This window comes from Callithrix jacchus, chromosome 13, assembly GCF_049354715.1.
Source record: "Callithrix jacchus isolate 240 chromosome 13, calJac240_pri, whole genome shotgun sequence".
Lineage (NCBI taxonomy): Eukaryota > Metazoa > Chordata > Mammalia > Primates > Cebidae > Callithrix > Callithrix jacchus.
The window spans coordinates 67,183,182-67,205,774 of record NC_133514.1 but is presented as its reverse complement, the minus strand read 5'-3'; the positions used below and the strand labels follow the sequence as shown (position 1 = coordinate 67,205,774).

The 22,593-nt window shown below is 38.4% G+C and overlaps 1 protein-coding gene across 1 annotated transcript in view; it reads right to left on the bottom strand.

Moving 5' to 3' along the window:
* The window catches only part of TTC39C (tetratricopeptide repeat domain 39C), a 122,789-nt gene that overhangs the window by 33,309 nt on the left and 66,887 nt on the right, over positions 1–22,593 (bottom strand). The window contains exons 5-6 of the mRNA XM_002807499.7: positions 18,051–18,405; positions 16,031–16,199 (exon numbers count right to left, since the gene is read on the bottom strand). Of these exons, the coding sequence (XP_002807545.3) occupies positions 16,031–16,199; positions 18,051–18,405 (524 nt within the window). The remainder of the gene's footprint in view (positions 1–16,030; positions 16,200–18,050; positions 18,406–22,593) is intronic.

Genomic DNA, 22,593 nt, shown 5'->3' with positions numbered 1-22,593 from the left:
ACAGTCACACAGCAGCACCACAGTCATTACAGCCAACGACTGGGCAGTCACTCCCAGCCTTATGCTGCACACACCTTCTGGGTTACCTCACTGAATCCTAACAGCTCAACTATGCATGCCAAGGTACCACTGAGGTCCCCATCTCACTGAGGAGGGAAGCAAGGTTTAAATAGGTGAAGGGTTGGCCAGAGTGGAAGGGCCAAGATTCATCCCAGCAGTGGTCTCCAGGGGTGACCCCTAAACTCTGGGCTTCTGCCAGGCAGAGGACAAGGGCCACAGACTCAGACAGAGGAGGCCCCATGCTCATTTTATTAAGAAATATAAGATTAATCATTATCAGATAATTAAGACACATCACAATGAACATTTAATAAAACCTTCTTCAGGCTCCCTAAACACTCTCAAGTAAAACAGATAAAGAAATTTAAGCCAAATTTCAATTTAGGAAATGCGATCAAATCTCTAATTCTAATAAAACAAATGTGTTATGTTAAACTATTAATTAAAACTATAAAACAAACAAAGTTAAAGGAAACTAGAAATAAAATGGAAATTTAAAAATGAGTTGATTAAAAAAATCACTCTCTCCCTCAAAACCAATATAATAATCCAAAAGCTTAATCATAAAATTAAGAAAACACAAATTAGTCTAATAAAAATAATACCACATTTTTACAGGTCCGAAACTAGTATTCAGTTATATGTTTGAAGAGTATTAAGTAGAAATAGAAAACTATGATATAAAACTAAAATTGATATAAGTATACAGACAAAATAAGGAAAGTTATTAATAAACTGACTTCAAAAGGGAATTTCAAGCAGTAATTTACATGAGAATTCCTTCCAATGTTTAATGGCAGTTTCATTACTTTAAGTGATTTATTTCTCCAAAATTTAAGAAAGATATGCTTTTAGCCAAGTCATTAAAAACAAATCCAGTTTATTCCTAAAGCCTAGTAAAAACGAGTTCCAGAAATATTTATATTCACATTTAAATGTGTATACATATTATCTGCTAAGTTACATATATAAGGTATATATAACATCGTTAGGGGTTGAATGCTTCTGCCTCACAAAATAAATACATGCAATCCTAACCTTCACTGGAACTGTATTAGGAGGTGGGAATTTTGAAAGGTAATCAGGTGCTGAGGGTTGAGCCTCATGAACGCAATTTGTGCCCTCACAAAAGAGACCCCTGAGAGCTCTCTAACCCCCTTTCCACCATGTGAGGACACAGTGAAAAGCCATCATCTATGAATCACGACATGGTCTTCATTAGACACCCAATCTTCTGGCACCTTCATCTCATACCTGCCAGCCTCCAGAACTGTGAGAAATAAAACACATTGTTTTAGTCACCCAATCTATGGTAGTCTTTTATAACAGCCCAACTATATGTTTATGTTATATATATATATATATATATATACACACACACATATGTTTATATATAAAAATAAACATGTTTACATATATAAAATAAAACATATATATATACACACACATTATATATATATATATATATGTAACTTATTAGCAAATAAAAGCAGTGGGATATAATAGAAAAAACACTGGATTAAAAAGAAAGCCTGGGCTGGGCACGGTGACTCACGCCTGTAATCCCAACACTTTGGGATTACAGGTCTAGGCGAGAGGATCACCTGAGGTCAGGAGTTAGAGACCAGCCTGGCCAACATGGCAAAACCCTGTCTCTACTAAAAATATAAAAATTAGCCAGGTGTGGGGGTGGGTGCCTGTAATCCCAGCTACTCAGGAGGCTGAGGCAGGAGAATTGCTTGAACCCAGGAGGCAGAGGTTTCAGTGAGCCAAGATCTCACCAATGCACTCCAGCCTGGGTGGCAGAGCGAGACTCCATCTAAAAAGAAAAGAAAAAGAGAGAAAAAGAGAAAAGAAAGGGAGGGAAGGAGAAAAAGAAAGAAAGAAAGAGAAAGAAAGAGAAAGAAAAAGAGAAAGACAAAGAAAGGAAAGAAAGAAAGTCTTAATTCTAGGTCTTCCTTAATATTAAAATAACTATGTATACTTTCATAAAGTATGTATCTCATCTGGACCCCAGCTTTCTATATAGAGTACAGGACGGATGTATGCAAAAATTTTTATAGTCGAAATGGTAGAAATAAAAGGTGACATGACTAAATGAAGAGATATCCTCAGTGACTGATAAGAAATATTATAAACATAGTATCAATTTAAATTTCCCCATAGTACAGAGGACCTGAGAAACTGATAGTTTTATATATATATGTGAAAGAATAAGTGGATAAAAAATAATATAATATATATTTTAAAGGCAATAATGTTCTTGTTTTATTTAATACATATGCACGTCTTCAAAACAATTATAGAAAATGTACATTATAATAAAACCATGCATGAATTTCGAAAACTTTTTGCACAAAAATAAGCCCATACTAACTCGTTATAACATGTCTGTGTAGCATCTAGTTTGAGGCACTAAGAAGTATAAGACATCAGCTTGAAAACAGCCTCTATCAGAGCAACATGAATTCTACATTTAAATGGAAGCAAGAACAAACATAAAACTTATGGTGAAGCTTAGGTGAAAGAATGGTGAAATCACTGACACTTTATGAAAAAGTTTATGGAAGCAGTTCCCCAAAGAAATCAGCAATATGCAATGGATAACTAAGTTTACAAAGGGCCAAGATGATGAAGATGAAGCCCACAGTGGCAGACCATCTACACAGATTTACAAAGAAAATACTAACCTTGTTCATGCCCTAATTGAAGAGGACCAATTATTAACTGCATAAACAGTAGCAAATACATAGACATCTCAATTGGTTCAGCTTACACCATTCTGACTGAAAAATTAAAGGTAAGCAAACTTTCACTTGATGGGTACCAAAACCACTGCACCCAGATCAGCTACAGACATGGGCACAGCTTTCAATGGAAATTTTAAACAAGTGGGATAAAGATCCTGAAGTGCTGCTTCAAGGAATTGTAACAGGAGATGAAAAATGGCTTTGCCAGTACAATCCTGAAGACAGAGCACAATCTAATCAATGGCTACAAAGAAGTGGGAGTGGCCTAGTCACAGCAAAAGCACACTCATCAAGAGTTACGGTCATGGCAACAGTTTTTTGGGGTGCTCAAGGCATTTTGCTTGTCGATTTTCTGGTGGGGGAAGGACAAAGAATAATAAAATCTGCTCATTTATGAGACTGTTTTAAGAAAGTCAGCCACAGATTTAGCAGTAAAACATTCAGGAAAGCTTTACCAGAGAGTCCTCCACTGTGATAATGCTCTGGCCAATTCCTCTCAACAAACAAGGCCAATTTTGTGAGAGTTTCCTTGGGAATCATTAGGCATCTACCTTTCAGTTCTGATTTGGCTCCCTCTGACTTCTTTTTGTTTCCTAATTTTAGAGGGAACAGATTTTTCTTCAGTTAATTATGTGAAAAAAACTGCAGTGACATGGTTAAATTCCCAGGATCCACAGTTCTTTAAAGATGGACTAAATGGCTGGTATCATCACTTACCAAAGAGCTAAAACTTGATAGAGCTTATGTTGATAAAGTTTATGTTTTATATTTTTATCTTTTAATTCCATTTGCCAATAAACTTTTTGAAGTCCCCTTATCACAATTATCAAAGCTATGTAATATCTATTTAAAAATAAAAAGCATAAAGATAAAATATAAAAAGAATAAAATAAAGATTTTATGTATTTTAAGAATTTAATTCAATGACAGGAAGAGAAAATACCCTTGAATCAAAAGCACATCCCTGATTTACAGAAGGGATCAGAATAAAACCATATGCACATCTCATACACACAAAGAGGCATTAAAAGACAGTAAGTAAGATAGTTTTTAAACATTCATTTACAATTTAAAAATATAGAATAGTCTATACATCTTGGTTTGGAAAGGAAGATAAATTTCATTTCTGGAGAAATGAAGTCTATTATTATAACATATATATTTTTGAATGTTCAAAGTTCCAATTAAAGGTAGCACTAATTCTCACAACGAAAGTAATATAATAGAAGGAAAATATAATTAACATCACTAATATTTATATTATACATTGAGAAATTGGACAAATATATAAGAAATACAGGTACATCTCATTTTATCACACTTCACAGTTTCCACTTTTATTCTTTAACAAACTGAAGCTGTGTGGCAAGGTTGCATCAAGCAAATCTATTGGCATTATTTTTCCAACAGCACGAGCTCACTTTGTGTCTCTGTGTCACATTTTGGTAATTCTCCCAATACTTGAAATTTTTCATTATTGATATATGTGTTATGTGATCTACGATCAGTGATCTTTGATGTTACTATTTTAATTGTTTTGGAGCACCACAAACTGTGCCCACATAGGACAACAAACTTAATTAATAAATGCTGTGTGTGATCTGGCTGCTCCACTAACCAGCCATTCCCCATTCTCTCTCCCTTTCCTTGGGCCCCCCATTCCCTGAGACACATTAATTGAGGTTGGTTAATAACCCTACAATGGCCTCTTAGTGTTCAAGTGAAAGGAAGATTTGCAAGACTCCCACTTTATATCAAAAGCTAGAAATGATTAAGTTTAATGAGGAAGACATGTTGAAAGCTTAGAAAGGCTAGAAGCCAGGCACCTTATGCCAGTTAGCCAAGTTGTGAATGCAAAGGAAAAGTTTTTTGTTGTTGTTGTTTCGTTTTGTTTTTGAGGCAGAGTTTCATTCTCGTCACCCAGGCTGGAGTACAATGGTGCGATCTCAGCTCACTGCCTCCCAGGTTAAATCGATTCTCCTGCCTCAGCCTCCCAAGTAGCTGGAATTACAGGAGTGCACCACCACGCCCAGCTAACTTTTGTATTTTTAGTAGAGATGGAGTTTTCACCATGTTAGCCAGGCTGGTCTCGAACTCCTGATCTCAGGCGATCTGTCAGCCTTGGCCTCCCAAAGTGCTGGGACTACAGGTGTGAGTCACTGTGCCCAGCTGAAAAGCTCTTGAATGAAATTAAAAGTTCGACTTCAGTGAACACATAAATGTTAAGAAAGCAAACAGCCTTAGTGCTGATATGAAGGAAGTTTTAGTGGTCTGGATAGAAGATCAAACCAGCCACAACCTTTCCAGGTGAGGCTGGTTCATGAGGTTTAAGAAAAAGCCATCTCCATTAAGTAAAAGTACAAGGTGAAGCAGCAAGTCCTGGTAGAGAACCCATAGCAAGAAAACCAGAATATCTAGCTAAGATAATTGATGAAGGTGGCTATACTAAACACAGAGTTTCAGTGGAGACAAAACAGCTTCTATTGGAAGAAGATGCCATCTAGAATTTTCATAGCTTGAGAAGTCAATTATTGGCTTCAAAGCTTCAAAGGACAGGGTGACTCTCTTCTTAGTCGCTAATTCAGCTGGTGACATTAAGTTGATGCTCACTAATCATTGTGAAAATCATAGGGTCCTTTAGAATTATGTTAAATCTACTCTTCCTCTTCCTATGTTCTATAAATGGAAAAAGAAAACCTGGATGATAGCACATCTGTTTACAACATGGTTTACTGAGTATTTTAAGCACACTGTTAGGACATACTGCTCAGGAAAAAAAAAAAAGATTCCTTTCAAAGCATTACTGCTTATTGACAATGTACCTGGCCACCAAAGAGCTCTAATGAAGATGTACAATGAGATTTAATGTTGTTTTCATGTCTGTTGACACAACGTCCATTCTGTAGCTCGTGGAACAAGGAGTAATTTTGACTTTCAAGTCTCATTATTTAAGAAATACATTTGATAAGGCTATAGCTGCCATAGACATGGCTTCCTTTGATGGATCTGAGAAAAATAAATTGAAAAACTTCTGGAAAGGATTTACCATTGTAAATGCCATTAAGAACATGTAGTCATAGAAGAGGGTCAAAGCAACAACATTAATGGGAGTTTGGAAGAAGTTAATTCCAACCCTCCTAGATGTCTTTGAGAAGTTCAAGACTTCAGTAGAGGAAGGAACAGCCAATGTAGTAGAAATAGCAAGAAAACTAGAATTAGGTAGAGCCTGAAGATGGAACTAACTTGTGGCAATCTCAGGACAAAACATAAAGAGATGGGAGGGGCTTATGATGAGTGGGCAAAGACAACGGTTTCTTGAGATAGAATCTACTCCCGGTGAAGATGCTGTGAACACTGCTGAGATGACAACAAAACAATTAAAATATTACACAGGCTTAGTTGATAAGGCAGTGTAAGGTTTGAGAGGACTGACTCCAATTTTGAAAGAAGTCCTACTGTGAGTAAAATGCTATCAAAAAGCATCACATTGAACAGAGAATCATTCGAGAAAGGAAGAATCAATCAGTGGGGTAAACTTTATTGTCGCCTTACTTCGAGTCATTGACACAGACACCTCCACATTCGGTAACCTCCATCGTGATCAGCCAGTAGCCATCAACATCTAGGCAATACCCTCCACCAGCCAAAAGATTAGGAATTGCTGAAAGCTCAGATGATTGACAGCATTTTTTTAGCAATAAAGTTTTTTAAATTAAAGTATACACAATGTGCTTTTAGACATAACACTATTGCACACTTAACAGACTATGGTACAATGTAAACTTTTATATGTACTAAGAAAACAAAAATTTCATGTGACTCACTTTATTATGATATTTGCTTTAGTGCAGTGGTCTAGAGCCAAACCTGCAATGTCTCTGATGTATGCCTGTATAATCTTAGTCGAAAGTCAAACTTGGTTTAATCAACAGCTTATATCCAAAGAAAAAGAGATTGTATAAAATCATGTAAAAAATGCACACTCTCAATAAATTTCATAAAACTTATTTATTGAGATAAAATTCAAATATCATAAAATTCACCCACTTAAAGTATACAATAAGTCTTTAGACTATTACAGAGAAATATCATAGTTATGCAGCTACTACTGTAGTCTAAGTTTAAAATGTATGTATTTTTGAAACAGGGTCTCGTGCTTTCACAGCTCACTACAGCCTCAACATCTGGGCTCAGATGATCCTCCCACCTCAGCCTCTCAAATAGCTGGGACTACAGGTGTGTGCCCAGCTAATTTTTGTATTTTTCTGTAGAAATTGGGTTTTTCCATATTGCCAGGCTTGTCTCAAACTTCTGGGTTCAACTGGTCCATTTGCCTCAGCTTCCCAAAGGGTTGAGATTATAGGTGTGAGCCACATGCTTGGCCTAAAATATTTTCATCCTCCTAAAGGAAACTATGTACCATGTATCTATTGGCAGTCACTCCACACTGTTCCCTCACCCACTTCTGCACTGAAGAAAGCAATAATCTATTTCCTGTCTCTGCAGATTTACCTGTCCTAAAGATGTCATATAAATTGAATCACACAGTGTATGGTCTTTGTGACTGGCTTTTTTTCACATAATATGTTTTCAAGGTTCATCCATGCTGTAGTATGTATCTGTATTTCATTCCTTTATATTGCTGAATAATATTCCACTGTATGGATACATCATATATTGTTTATCCATTCATCAGTTGATAGACATCTGAGCTGTTGCCCGCTTTTTGGCTACTATAGGTAATAAGATGGAGTTGTGCTTTCATTTCTCTTGGGTATATTCCTAGGAGTGAATTCATATTACTTACTGCTTCATATAGTTTGACATTTTGAGGAACTGTTGAACAGTGCACCATTTCACATTCCCAATGGCAATGAATGAGGGTTCCAATCACTCTGCATCCTTGCTCACACTTATTACTGGCTGTCTTGTCTACTGTAGTTAGCTTGGTAGGTGTGAAACAGTATCTTACTTCATTTTTATTTGTGTTTCCTTAATGATTTATGATACTGAGCATGTTTTCATGGCCTTATTGGCCATTTGCCTATCTTCATTGGAGAAATCTCTTCAGATCTGTTGTCCATTTTTAAATGGCTTGTCTTTTTAATATTGAGTTGTAACAGTTCTTTACATATTCAGAATACAAGTCCCTTATCAGATATATAACTTGCAAATATTTTCTCCTATTCTTTGTCTTTTTCACTTTCTTGATTGCACTGTGCATAGCACAAGTGTTTCATTTTGATGTAGTTTTATTTATTCTTTTGTCACTGTGCTTTTAGGGTCATGTTTAAGAAACCAAGGTCTAATCCAAGAGTTTTATAGTTTTAAATCTTACATTTAGGTCTATGATCTATTTTGAGTTAATTTTTGTGTATAGCATAAGGGTCCAACTTCATTCTTTTTGTAAATACTCAGTTGTCCTAGCACACGGTCTGGCTTTGTCACCCAGGCTGGAGTGCAGTGGCGTGATCTCAGATTACTGCAACCTCCAGCTTCCAGGCTCAAGCTATCCTACCACCTCAGCCTCCCAAGCAGCTAGGACTGTAGATGCACACCACCACACCTGGCTAATTTTTGTATTTTTTGTAGAGATGGAGTTTCACCATGTTGCCCAGGATAGTCTCAAACTCATGAACTCAAGCACTCCGCCCACCTCAGCCTCCCAAAGTGCTGAGATTACAGGCATTGAGCTATCATGCCTGGCTGAAAAGACTATTCTTTGCCCACTGATGTATCTTAATGTCTTTGTCAAAAGTAAATTGATCATAAGGCTGGGCACAGTGGCTCACACCTTTAATCCCAGCAGTTTGGGAGACCGAAGCAGACGGATCACCTGAGGTCAGGAGTTTGAAAACAGCCTGGCCAACATGGTGAAACCCCATCTCCACTATAAATACAAAAATTAGCCAGGCACGGGTGCACACACCTGTAGTCTCAGCTACTTGGGAGGCTGAGGCAAGAGAATTGCCTGAACCTGGGAGGCGAAGGTTGCAGTGAGCTGAGATCATGCCACTGCACTTAGCCTGGGCAACAGAGCAAGATTCCATTTCAAAAAAAAAAAAAAAAAGTAAATTGGTCATAAATGTAAGATTTTTTTTTTTATTCTCACTGATTCATATGTCTGTTTTCATGCTCCTACCACACTGTCTTGATCACTTTGTAGTAAGTTTTGAGAGTAGGAAGTGGAGTTTTCTTTTTCCACTTTCCATTGTTTCCTTCTTTTCCAATATTATTTTGGCTATTTTTGGTCCTTTGAGTTTAGGATTAGTTTGTTAATTTCTACAAAAAAAATAATGCTGTGATTGTGACACTGCATCAATCTGTAACTCAATGAGGAAAGTACCGCCACTTAATGATACTGAGAGTTCTGACACAAAACATGGGATATCTTCTCCATAGTATTTCAAAACTGCCTTTAAACTGCTTTAATCTGTATCATTATGGAAATAAAAATAAGCAAACAAAACTATGGGGTAGAATACTGATTGCAGGCACCACACGCAAAATAATGAGTAATTATACTCTGTCCCCCTATTTCTTGAGAATTTCTCATCATTTAAGAGCTACACAGAGCCGTTCACAGTCCTTGATTTTAACAATGCTACCACTGGAGCTATCATCTAATAAGAAACTAAAAATATATATACTGAAATATTTATTGCAGTACTTGGTATCACATTGAAATATTGGGAAACAACAACAGTCAAATATCCCAGCCACAATTTCCCAATCACAGGAAAATATCAAATTATTAACACAAGGGAAATCTAAGTAGTCTGCCTGCATATCAATTATTTATTTTAAAAACTATGTTAATACTTGTAAACATCAGATTTGTAAACAAAATGTAGAAAGTCTCTCTCGTATGTATAGATTATGAAATAATTTTAAGTAAAACAGCTCAGTTTGTATATATCACTAGGTTACTTTTATGATGTTGCTTAAAATCTTAAAATAATTATGTATGCGTTTTGAAATGAAAGGATCTCCTTGTCACCTGTGGCATGCAGAAGGACACTCTATGACAACCCACCTGCAATTCAGCACTAATGCTGCTGAGTAGCAGAATCAGTTTAGCAATATTGCTATAAAGGTCACCTAGAAATAGATTATGCTTTTGCCCCCTACCCTTAGGACTAGGTAGGCAAGGGAAAGCTCATCCTCTTAGGCATACATAATAAGCTTAGGGATATAAATCAATATTAACCTTCTACTTGCTTTTCAACCAAACAGATAGATAGGGTGAAAAGGACAGCAAGGGGTTACTAATATCTTCTCATTCTGATGAACAGTCATTAAGCCACACAATATGGATTTATCTCACTGGAAAGTGAGATACAAATACATCCTCCATCTCCTCTACACCAAATTAGATCAATCTCTCATTTGGTATACTTCTAAGAATAAACAGAAACCTTCTTTTTTGGTGCCTGAACATTAACAGAACCCTGTAGAATGGAAGAATAAAGATTACAATTAACAGAACTTCAGGGAATTATTCCTCTTCCTGCACTGCCTGTTTCCTGATCCTATAAATAAAAACATTACATCATGCTGACAAGGCATGCTGTTCTAAATACAAGAGGCAGCTTTGCCCTTCAACAGATGCAAAGAAACACAACCACCAAACAGCTCTGATAATGTCAACATACTCCAGAGACGGGGGCAGGGCACAGGCCCTTCTACACTGGCCCTATTCTCCATGACCCCCCAGGGTCTCCCTGTTCTTTCCTCTATCTGATAAATAAATCACCAAAGGGGTCAACGTCTACTCTCCTGTCACACCGGAATTTAAAGAGCTGATTTGGCCCCCTCCTTAGGAGATCATCCTCTTATTTCAATTACCAAGAAAATATTGCAACTTCTTCTTTGGAACTGACTTAAGAACACATTTAGGTGCCACAGGAAAAGTAAATAGTCCTTGATAACCAACTTCATTTCTTTTTTTTTTTTTTTTTTTTTTTTGAGATGGAGTTTCACTCTTGTTACCCAGGCTGGAGTGCAATGGCGCAATCTTGGCTCACCACAACCTCTGCCGCCTGGGTTCAGGCAATTCTCCTGCCTCAGCCTCCTGAGTAGCTGGGATTACAGGCATGCGCCACCACGCCCAGCTAACTTTTTGTATTTTCAGTAGAGACGGGGTTTCACCATGTTGACCAGGATGGTCTCAATCTGTTGACCTCGTGATCCACCCGCCTCGGCCTCCCAAAGTGCTGGGATTACAGGCTTGAGCCACCGCGTCCGACCCCAACTTCATTTCTTAACAAAGAAATGACACACAGCAATAGATTTTCTACCAGTAGCCTCATCTATTCATTCAACAAACATACAATGAAGGGCAGTCCTGTGCTAGGCCCAGATTTTGGTTTCCAAAAAACAAACCCAAGGTTTAAAAATGTCAGCATGCAGGATATTCACAGCGTATGGGCTCAAGCTCAGGAGACAGTTTCAAAATGAAGGTAAGGAGTTCAAGACCAGCCTAGTCATCATGGTGAAACCCTGTCTCTACTAATAATACTAAAATTACCCAGGCATGGTTGTGCATGCCTGTAATCCCAGTTACTCAGGAGGCTGAGAGAGAATTCTTGAACCCAGGAGGCAAAGGTTGCAGTGAGTTTACAGAAAACTGCTTTCATTCATTTGAACATCTGAACACTTATTTAGAGGTAAATAATATTAAAAATTAGTTACATTACTAAATTGTTACACCACATAAGGTGTGTGTGTGAAAGTATTTACAGAAAACCAGATTGTTACATGACACATACAAAGTAGACTGGTAAAGCTGAAAAGGAAAAAAGTTGTGTAATTCCGTATTGCTTAAAGAAAAAAGAACAGAGAGAAATGAAAACAGTTTATGAAAATATAGAGTTGTCCCTAATACTGTCAAAATAATAAAAAAAAATACTCATTAATTGCTTGTGTCTTAAGGGACATAACACTACCATGGGTTTAACTGGATGAAAATTAAGTGAACATTAATGGAACATTGTTGTGCCTGAACATTAACAGAACCACGTAGGATGGAGGAAGAGAAGAATACAGAAATTCAGAATTACAACTACCAGTAAAAATTGAGATTCCCAGGCTAAGCGCAGTAGCTCACACCTATAATCCCAGCACTTTGGGAGGCCAAGGTGGGTGGGTCATCTGAAGTCAGGAGTTCGAGACCAGCCTGGTCAACATGGCGAAACCCCATCTCCACTAAAAATAAAAAAATTAGCCAGGTGTGGTGATGGGTGCCCGTAATACCAGCTACTTGGGAGGCTGAGGCAGGAGACTCGCTTGAACCTGGGAGGCGGAGGTTGCAGTGAACAGGGATCACACCATTGCACTCCAACCTGGGCAATAGAGCAAGATTCCGTCTCAAAAAAAAAGAAAATTGGGATTCCCATATAATCCATTGGTTAGCCTCCTAAACATGGTTTGCATTGTGGAAATTCAGGGAAAAGTAAATAGCTGTATAGTACCTACATCTTTTATAGCTACACCCATGCCCGATTTTGCCAATCACAGGCCTTGTTTTATTGACAGCTCTCAACACAAAACAAATTATTTTTTTCCAAAAGAAAGAAAGAAAAAAATGAAAATGAAAATTTGATACCTGACTTCTCAGGCTTAAGCGCTCAGTAGGAATAATAACCACGATCACACTATTATTTCGACAGCGTTTGCCACAGGCTGGGTACTGTAATCGCACATTGATTGCCCCCAGCAATGTAGTATGTCACATGGAAGGAGTCAAGGAAGGCAGGATCAGTAGTAAGGACAACACGAGTGGGCAGCGAAGGTTCAAGGTGGGGTGCTTTACACACAGCGGGGAGAAGCAGAGGCAGCGAGGCAAGGGAATTCTTCCTGCAGTTTGGCGAAGAGGATCCTGTGCAAATGGACCTCACCACCATGGGGTAGCACTTCACTGCAACATCAACTGAGGCCACAACAGAAAACATTGAAGTCACCACCACGAGGTTTATACAAGTGGCAGCACAGGAGCAGATGTGTGGAAGAAACTCTCCTATGTTCACTCTACAGAGTCCCAAACAACAAAGGGTAAAAAACGTAAAAAGTTAACAACACTAAAAGAAAAAGTGGGCACTGAACAGGATTTGAAAATGAGTACAGAAGAATGAACACTGACGGGCGCAAACTGAGCTAGTTACCCTGCATGTTAGCAAGCTTTCACAAAAGCAGCTGTTCAAATAATTTCACAGATTCTGAGTCACCGAGGAAACAAAGATGGTGTCATATGATGTGTCTGCCTAAATTAGAGCCCCTAGACCATGTTCTGTGAGTACATGCTGATAAAAAGAGCTCAAGGGGCCCTATCTCTAACCTAAATGCTCACTGAAAAGAAAAAAAAAAATTCTTTGTAAGCAAATTCATTGGAAGGAGTCATGTATGTTTCATAAACTGAATCAGGGCCTTTGAAGCCTCATGAAAAGCCTTTGGCAAGAGCTTTATCACAGCCTCCCTCATCTGCAAATGAAGGATGACCCCTTCATTTCTGATACCTTCCTACACATACCTGGGAAGATCAATGCAACACTGCTGTCTGGGCACCCTGATGATAATAACAACCATATTTCAAGTTAGCCTTAAAATCTTTTCATCCTCTGGGCCTTTGGGAAGAGCCACACAGAAACACTCATCATATTTTGTCTGGCCCTAAAGCTACAGCTTACTAAATAACAGGAGTAACAGATCTTGGGTGCTTTTTCTTAAAACTAAATAAGGAAACCACTTAACTGCGAAGGAGTTCTAGTATCTACCTCTGATTATAACTATCTACTCCCAAATAGACTACATATCTACTAAGAGCTATAATGTGGACTATGTACCTCCCAAAACCATATTTACAGGAATCTTTTGATGAAGCTGTGGCTTCCTTATTTCTAGAACCATCATGACAACAAGGAATGACTGCTTACTTTTAGTATTCCCTCATTCCTTTACAGGAATTAGTCATGGCACAAACTAAAACCATGTCAAAGTAATATTTTTTGGGAAAAAAGTTATTAGCTTAACCAGAAGTTAAGCGATTTTGTTTTAAAATGAAAACTTAACTCAAATGGCAAGCATAACAACGTATAAGTTCTGATTTTCACATTTCTGTTTAACAACTTCAAAACCCAATTTAGAGCATTCATTCATCAGCAGAATAAAGGGAGAGAATCCTAAGAAATGCCCAGAGCTAAAGGGCCTCACTGCCCTGTTGCACACAATTTAAAATTTAAGGCTTTCACTCCCAGTAAATCTCTGTTAAACACAAAACCCAGTATCAATGTGTTCAAAGCTACTCAGAACTCATGCCTGCCCTTGAAGAAATCTAAATCTAAGAAAGCACTCATCCTGTGGCCAGGCATAGTGGCTCACACCTGTAATCTCAGCACTTTGGGAGGCTGAGGCTAGAGCCCAGGAGTTTGAGACCAGATTGGCCATCAAAGGGAGACCTTATCCCTAAAATAAATTAATTAATAAATAAAAAATTAGCCAAGCATGGTGTCACACACCTATAGTCCCACCTACTTGGGAGGCTGAGATGGGAAGATCACTTGAGCCTGGAAGGTTGAGGCTAAGGCTGCAGTGAGCTATGACTGTACCATTGCACTCCAGCCTCGGTGACACAGCAAGACCCTTTCTCCAAAAGAAAAAAAAAAAAAGAGCAAGAGAAAAAAGGGAGAAATACAACCAAAGGCTCATAAGCCTGTACGCAAAGAGAAAGAGTTTCAAGATAATGAGAAGAAAAACAATTTGGACATGGGTTTAAATAATTCAGATCTTGGTGGGCTTTCTGTACTATATCTCAATTTTATTTCATTTTATTTTATTTATTTTTGAGATGGAGTCTTGCTCTGTCACCTAGGCTGGAGTGCAGTGGCGCCATCTTGGCTGACTACAGCCTCTGCCTCCTGGGTTAAGGCAATTCTCGTGTCTCAGCCTCCCAAGTGGCTGGGATTGCAAGCACATGCCACCATGCCCAGCTAGTTTATTGTATTTTTAGTGGAGATGGGTTTTACCATGTTGGGCAGTCTGGTCTTGAACTCCTGACCTTAGGTGATCCACCTGTCTTGGCATCCCAAAGTGCTGGGATTACAGGCATGAGCCACCATGCCCGGACTATATCTCAATTTTCAATTGCTAAATTAATCTCTAAAACACATCTTCCATACATAAAGCGCTTAGAAAATTGTTCTGCAAAGTCTTCAGATTTAAAGAGTCACTTTATGAAGGAGAAAAATGACTGAGAAAGTAATATCCCCTCCATTGCTTGCCACACCTCCACCTCAAAAAGAACAAATCATTCCTGTGCCCATGAAAGCATTTCTAGGCAAAAATCTTCAAAAGGACTCATGGGGGCTGATTTCTCAGAGCACCTGGTTAACTGGAGGACAAATGTTAAAAACACAAACTGCTTTGCTGATAACTATTGGTGAGAATGTAGATGAAGCAGCTACTATAAGCTATCTTATTTTACATTTTCATTTTTCTATAAATCCTCATAACCTCAAGCATGCAGATAAAAAGAGATGCAAAGGAGACACAGACACCTCCAAAGGCTAGGGCATTTCTGGTTCTGGAGTGAGACAACCTGGGCCCACTCACTGGGTAAGCACAGGAAGTTACTTGAAACCCTCTTGGGTCCTTGTTTATTTTTTCTGTAAGATGCAGATGACAATTTTGTATCTATGTCACAGGGTTGTTCTGAGGATGAAATGGAAGAGCATGTGTAAAGCTCTTGACACAGTACTGAGCCAAATTAAGCATATGAAAATGTGATAAAAGCTCCTAATATTTCAAAGCTCATGTTGCCCTGATATTGAAGGCAGTAACTTTTGTCTAAGTCAATTGTTAGCCAAGATCAAAGTTTAGAAAGAGATCATTAGTAACTCGGAGAGGGAAAAATTGTATTTTGTGTTTTTCAACTCAGCCACTAAGTAATGTTCACATGCCTTAGGCTGGAAGTGCACCAATCCTGTGTCATTAGCCACGAGGAATCTTACCCCTACTTCGCCCACGTCTTCCGAACAGAAGGTAACTGACTAACATCCTGGGCTCCTGGAAGAGTCTCCCCTAGCAATGATGCAAGGAAAGGCAAAAGAACAAAATGCTCCCGGGCCCTGTGACATTCTGGCTCGTTTTGATAACAGTCCTCAAGTGAGAATCAGAGATTTGATCATCGGACGCTTTATTTTAAAAAGATGAGGAAGGTACAGTACCTCTAGTCGTTGTATCCGTCCCTTGAAAAACATAAATAGGGAAGAGTTTGGATAAGCAGCTTCTTTTTTAAGGAGAATTTCCTTAGCTTCATCCAGGCCTGCCTTGTTATCACTGCCATCCAAGGCAAAAAACGGGCGGACTACAGTATGATACCAGAGCAGAGCTAATCTAGAGGAAGAGGGAGAGAAACATTGAGCACATAATTTTTCTAATATCATTTCTATCTTTCAAAAATTCAGTATGTGTTTTTCCAATACTACTTTTTCCAAAAAGCTTACTATGCAGTCTTGGAAGAAGTAAAATCAGAATGTCTTTCCCCATTTTAATGTTAATATTGGGAAAACTGCAACTTTAGCACAATATATAAATCAGAATACACCCTTCCCTCAGGGGAGAGAAAATGCTTTAACAGTAGCATTTAGCTTTTCTCAGCTTTCTAGACAGATCACTGAAGAGATGACTGACATAAATCTCTAAATTCTATACTTTACTCATCAATGCACCAATCAGAAATGGTAACCAGTCACCATGAAATTTACTGTCCCCTTGTAATAAAAGCTTTATTTATTTATTTATTTTTGGCAAAGGAAAATGTTTCTCTTGTGTTCACAATAGTTAGGGTGTAAGCCTAGAATTTAATTGTAATATCATGTACAAATAAATAGGTCAAGGGAAAAAGAAAATTTTTAAAAAGAATAAATTTAAATATAGAACCACAGACACAAATTATACTAAGTTGGGTTAAAATAAGTGACAGGATAAAACAGAGAGCCCTTTCTCTGGCCTCTGAAGATGCTCAATTTAAAAAAACAAGTAAATAAATAAATTACTTCAGATTCCCTTGCCCCAAACTCGTTGCTTAAAAAAAAAAAAAAGTCTACGTTAAACTAGGTAAACAAAACAGTCATTGGGATTTAATTTAAGAAACAGACAAAAATGTTTAACTAGCATGTCAAATGTTTTTATGTAAATGCATACTTCTGGTATGCTTGTAAATTTGGTTCTCTTACAGAGCTCAAACAAATTATATTAAAAATTCGATTCATTTCTTTATCAGAGATAAGCATAAAATAATATTAAGATACAAACAAATGATCACCAGTTAACAAACCTGTTAATTCAAATTAATAAAGGACAACTGTGTAATTTAATGAGTTTAGGGAGGCAAATTTTTTTTAATGAAAAATTAATGATATTTTAAATAGCCATCAGTTGATTAAGAGTTAACATCCAAATTTCTCAGTACTGACACAAGTAGAAATAGAGGTAAGGTCCTCTGTGATGTCAACATTTTCTGGGGAAAATTTTGACAAGTGCTATACTGTTAGACAAAGAACATCTGCTACTTGTAAAATTACTCAAGTTGCAAATGGTAGCTCCTTGCCAGACTAAAACAGACAGGCAAAAATCACATCACTTTTAACTGATGTAGAAGTGAGTGGATTCTTGTTCTATTATAACAGCTTCCCCATGCTCTCCTCTCCTGCTTAAATAATTATTACTTAAGTTTAGACTGAGGAACATGACATGACTCAGTTTAGTGGAAGAGCATAAAATACCCACGCCACGTATAAGAAACCACCCTGAATCATCAAGGAAAATTACCCAATATGAGGATTCTTTGTAAGAATAAAAATTTCAGAACCACAGAAAAAGTTTATCAAATTTATATCTTATGAGTCCAAATATTAGAATTGTGAATCTCAGAGACTGAACAAAGTCACAAAAACTGCTTATAAAATCATTTGAGGTTGAAAGATAAGGTCATGTGATGTGTTAAAATACAGGACTTATGACACTCCTGAACAACACCTTATTCTCTAACTAAAGTCAGCTCAGAACCACCAACACCACCACAGAACACAGTCCTTGGTGTTGCACTGAAAGACGTAAGACACAGCATCCTGTCAACCAACCAAACATTTTACCTGAAGTTTCCTTTAAAGTCTTTGATGTCGTTTCGTTTACTTACTTTCAACACTACATTATCTACCAAAGCATTGCAATACAGCTACTCACGTAGCTAAAGGGGCCTTCATGTCCTTACTTTCGCTTGCATACATCAGTGAAGAAAGCCCCTGTAGGCGGTCTCCAGGAAAACCCAGCAGGTTGATGATTTTGAGCAGGTTTGGGGGCACCATGGATATGCAAAGGTGAAAAAGGCCATATCCAAAGCTAACAGCACCTTTCAGTCTGTTCAGAGACTCCTCAGACACCCCTTCAGCCACAATGTGATTATCATTTGCAGCATCAGAAGTCAAGGACTCTTCAGTTAGCTTCTTCTGATACAGCTCCTGAAGGGCATTGATGTCCAGATAGCATTTATTGTAAATCTTCCAGGCTTTCCTAAGGATCCACCCACCTTTGATGTATGCTAAAAAGAGAGGGGAAAAAAATTCAAAATAATTTTGTATTTCTATAGTAAGGGATACTGAACAGTAACCTGAAAATCAAGTAAACAATTTAAAAAACATAAAAATTATTGTTTGTACCCAGTTTTCTTATAGTGCTTACTTAAATTTCTTATTTCTCATCAGTATCCCTTCACTACACTGGATGATGACTGGTAAGCATGTGATTTTCTGCTCATTGTTCTATCAAGCCCTCCATGCAGTACATGGAGTATGGTATGCAATATACATTGAAGGAATGAGTGCATCACTTGAACCCAATATCTTTTCACACGTTCTGTGAAACCCTCCATTGCGTTCCTGAATTGCTATACTGCTTTCCTGATAAACTTTTTTATAATCCTTGCATTTGTCTGCCCTGTGTTACATTCCTCCTCAAAAGCAAATTCTTGGTCTTGGTCTAGGTCTAGGTGACCATTAAATTTCTAGCCAAGGTTGGGTGCAGTGGCTCATGCCTGTAATCTACCACGCCCTATTAAACTTTGTATTTTTTATAGAGATGAGGTTCCTCCATGTTGCTCAACCTGGTCTCAAACTCCTGGACTTAATTATTTGCCCACCTCAGCCTCCCAAAGGGCCCTGCTGTTGACCGCTCCTCCTAGGAATATTTTTACCTTCAGATGAGTAGGAAGGGCAGAGGGGATTTCAACTTACATAGGACTATCTGAATGCATCATCATTGCATTTTTAAGAAAGGATTTTCTGTAGGGAATTTTCTGAAAGTTCTCTCCTAATTATGAGAGAGCTTATCCACTTGGCAATGTTATGATACCAACTCTGATCCTCATGCACAAATGGACAACATAAATTGTCAGACTTCCCGGACCTTTAGAATAGTAGGAAAAGAGGTTTTCGAAGAGGTATTTTTAAATTTCAGAAATATATAAAACAAAAACTGATTTACAAAAGCCTAATCCAAGAATTGAGAGTGATCTACGAACAGATGTGTAGAAAACAGCTGATGCAGCAGGCCTGATGGCTATCCTTCAACAGAACTGCTAACAAGGTTGGCCCTTGGCTGGGTTGGGAGCTCGGATTCTGGGAAGGTTCTTACTATTTCCAGGACTGATAAGAGTGGCTCACTGTGTGCACCTTAACTGCCTGCACAAATAATATGATGTACATTGAACACTTATTTTTCTTCTGGGAGTCTGGAAATTGTCTATGTGCAAGGTAGGGGAGCCTACATGATCGGCCACTAATAACAACTCTGACACTAAGTCTCTAATGAGGTTCCCTGGATGGTGACATTTCATTTGTGTTGTCATAACTCGTTGTTGGGGCAAATTAGCACATCCTGGGTGACTCCCCTGAGAGCAGAGCCTTGGAAGCTCATGCCTAGTCTCACCTTAACTCCATCTCATGTGCTTTTTCCCTTTGCTGAGTTCCCTTTGTATCCAAGAAATACAGATGAACTGTAAGACATAATCTAAGCCCTCCAAATGTCGCAATAAAATTAGGAGAGAAAACCAATACAAATGAAAAAATAAGCATGCAACATAATTCTGCTGTAAGAAACCACAGCTGAGAATATGATTATAAGATGAGTCTTGCATGCAAGTCATCAAACTCGGGGGTGGTCTTGGGGACCCCAAATCCATGGTATCAAGCTATTATTTTACTTAAATGCATCAATTTTCTGACAAATGATGACCATATCACCCATGAGATCACATTTAAAAACAACTATCCTACAACGTCTGGGTGATTCATGTCCTATGGTCTACCTCCACTAAAAAGAATGCTATAGTATAGAATGAACAAGTAAAACAAATTAACCTACAAAGTTTTTAAAGTAACTTTAAAATAATAAAATACATTTGAGACAATTTACTTTCATTTGTTCAACTTAACAAGAATATTTACTGCACAAACACCACGTTTCAAGCACTGTTCTCGGTGAATCAACGTGAAATAAGACAGAGATCCCTCCTTTATGAGGTTCAATGACTTACTCCCGTCCTAAATGGAGGCACTACAGAACAGAAAGCCTGGAGAAAACCTGGAAGCTTCTTTTATACTAACAAAGTGGATTTTTAAGTGTCTGGATTGATCCAGAATGCCCACAAACAAGAAAGATGATACTTAGTAACAACAGAAAAAGCCAAAGATTTAACAGAAAAGCTGGGGGAAAAAAACAAAGAGGAAACTAGAATATATATTCTTGAGAACACAGAGGCAACTGGAATCTAATTGAAAGCAAATAATCACTGGTTGCAGATTTTTTAAAAATCTGTAAAATCCTAGAAATATCAATTTGCTATTGATTGTTTCTGTTATGTGCCTGGCATTGTGCTTGCCATCTGAGGAACACCAAACAACTATAAAACATAGTCCAACCCCTCCTAATGCCTACTATAAAATTAGAAAAGAAAATAAACGCAAAGAAAAAATAAACATGCAACTTAACATATATATTTAAATTCTCTACTGGGCCATATATAGAAAGAGTGAAAACAATGCTGAGATGATGAGTAAATTGTTCTTTTTTGTCTCCTTTTTTGTCATTAAATAGGTTTCCATATAGTAAACACATAAATAAATTAGAGAGACAAAATAGTTATTACAGGATTTTGGAAGAACTCTTGTCTCCTACCCATTCTTAACTGGAAATTTGGAGGGATAAACTTAACTCCATTTTATCCTGTATTTTCCAGGCTAACTCAGGTTTATTAAAGGAAGTGAAGCTTGCACTTAGGGAAAGGATATGTCCCAGGAGAGAGGAGCAGGAATGCCAGTAGGAAGGAGCAGATGGGTGAGCAGCTTGGAGGCAGAGTGAAGCATGGGACACACTGGGACAGAAGGGTGCAAGCCCAGCAGAGGAGTGAACACCTGCTCCCGAAGAAATGGCATCTCTCAAAGTGACGTTGAAGGGACCAGGATTACAGACAAGAATGGTAACAATCCCGATCTCAGGTGAGGAGCAATAGAAACGGAGGGTAGAACTGGAAACAAATGTAAGAATCCATCTGCTCCTGAGTGCATGGAACTAAATCAATAAAACCTAACAGAAACCTCCATGGTGAAAACCCCACTTTTAGAATAACAATATAATAAATTCAAGCCGGCTTTAATTTTGTGCCTAATTTGGGTGCCAATGTCTGAAAGCACATGTTAAACTCTATGGTAACAAGCTGTAAGGCCCTTAATCTGAGCCAAAGAAACAGAACCCAATGCTTTCAGCTGAGTCAAAGATTATAAACTGAAGTATGTCAAAACAAACTTAATGCACATGTCAAGAGAGGTTTTGCTTTTAATACATTCTATGTCCAACTTGGCACTGAAACAGGTTCTCTCGGGACCTCTTGCCCTACTCTTCATTCCACACTATGAAGCAAAAAATCCAGCCACCACCAGGCCCTTCTGGAGGAGACAGAGGCTGGGGGAGGATGTGGCAGAGAGGGCAGCACCCTCCACACTGTGGCTCCTACAGGGGCTGTTCCAGCAGCTCCACTCAAGGATGCAGCACCTAAGCCCATGTCTTCCCAACAAGCAGAGAACATGCTATTTAAGAGCCACATACCCTGCATAGCCTTTCACCTGGCTGTTCTGAAAGGTCAAGCATGAATCATTTAGCCATTGTCATCTCTGTGTCTGTGGAGGGAGGTGGAGACAGCAGAAAACCACAGACCAGGCTGGGCTGGGTGGCTCATGCCTGTAATCCCAGCACTTTGGGAGGCTGAGGCGGGCAGATCACTTGAGGTCAGGAGTTCAAGACCAGCCTTGCCAACATGGTGAAACCCCGTCTCTACTAAAAAATTTTAAAAAAATAGCCAGGCATGGTAGCAGGTGCTTGTAGTTCCAGCTACTAGGGAGGCTGAGGCAGGAGAATAGCATGAACCTGGAAGGTGGAGGTTGTAGTGAGCCAAGGTTGTGTCACTGCACTCAAGCCTGGGTGACAGACTATCTGTCCCACTCTACAAGGTCCAGGCAACAACCAGCTGAGAGATGGAGCGAGTGAAAGGAAACCCTGCCCCATACAGGGATAGGGGAAAGGGCAAGAGCTGCCTTCAAAGTGGAAATATCAAGGTACTCTAAATTATCTGGGATAAATTTTGTAATTTTTCAGGGGGATTGTATCTGGTGTGAGGATCTACTAAAGCTTGCCTGTTCAGCTGTCCTGGAAGGAGGCTGGTTAACCCATGATGGAA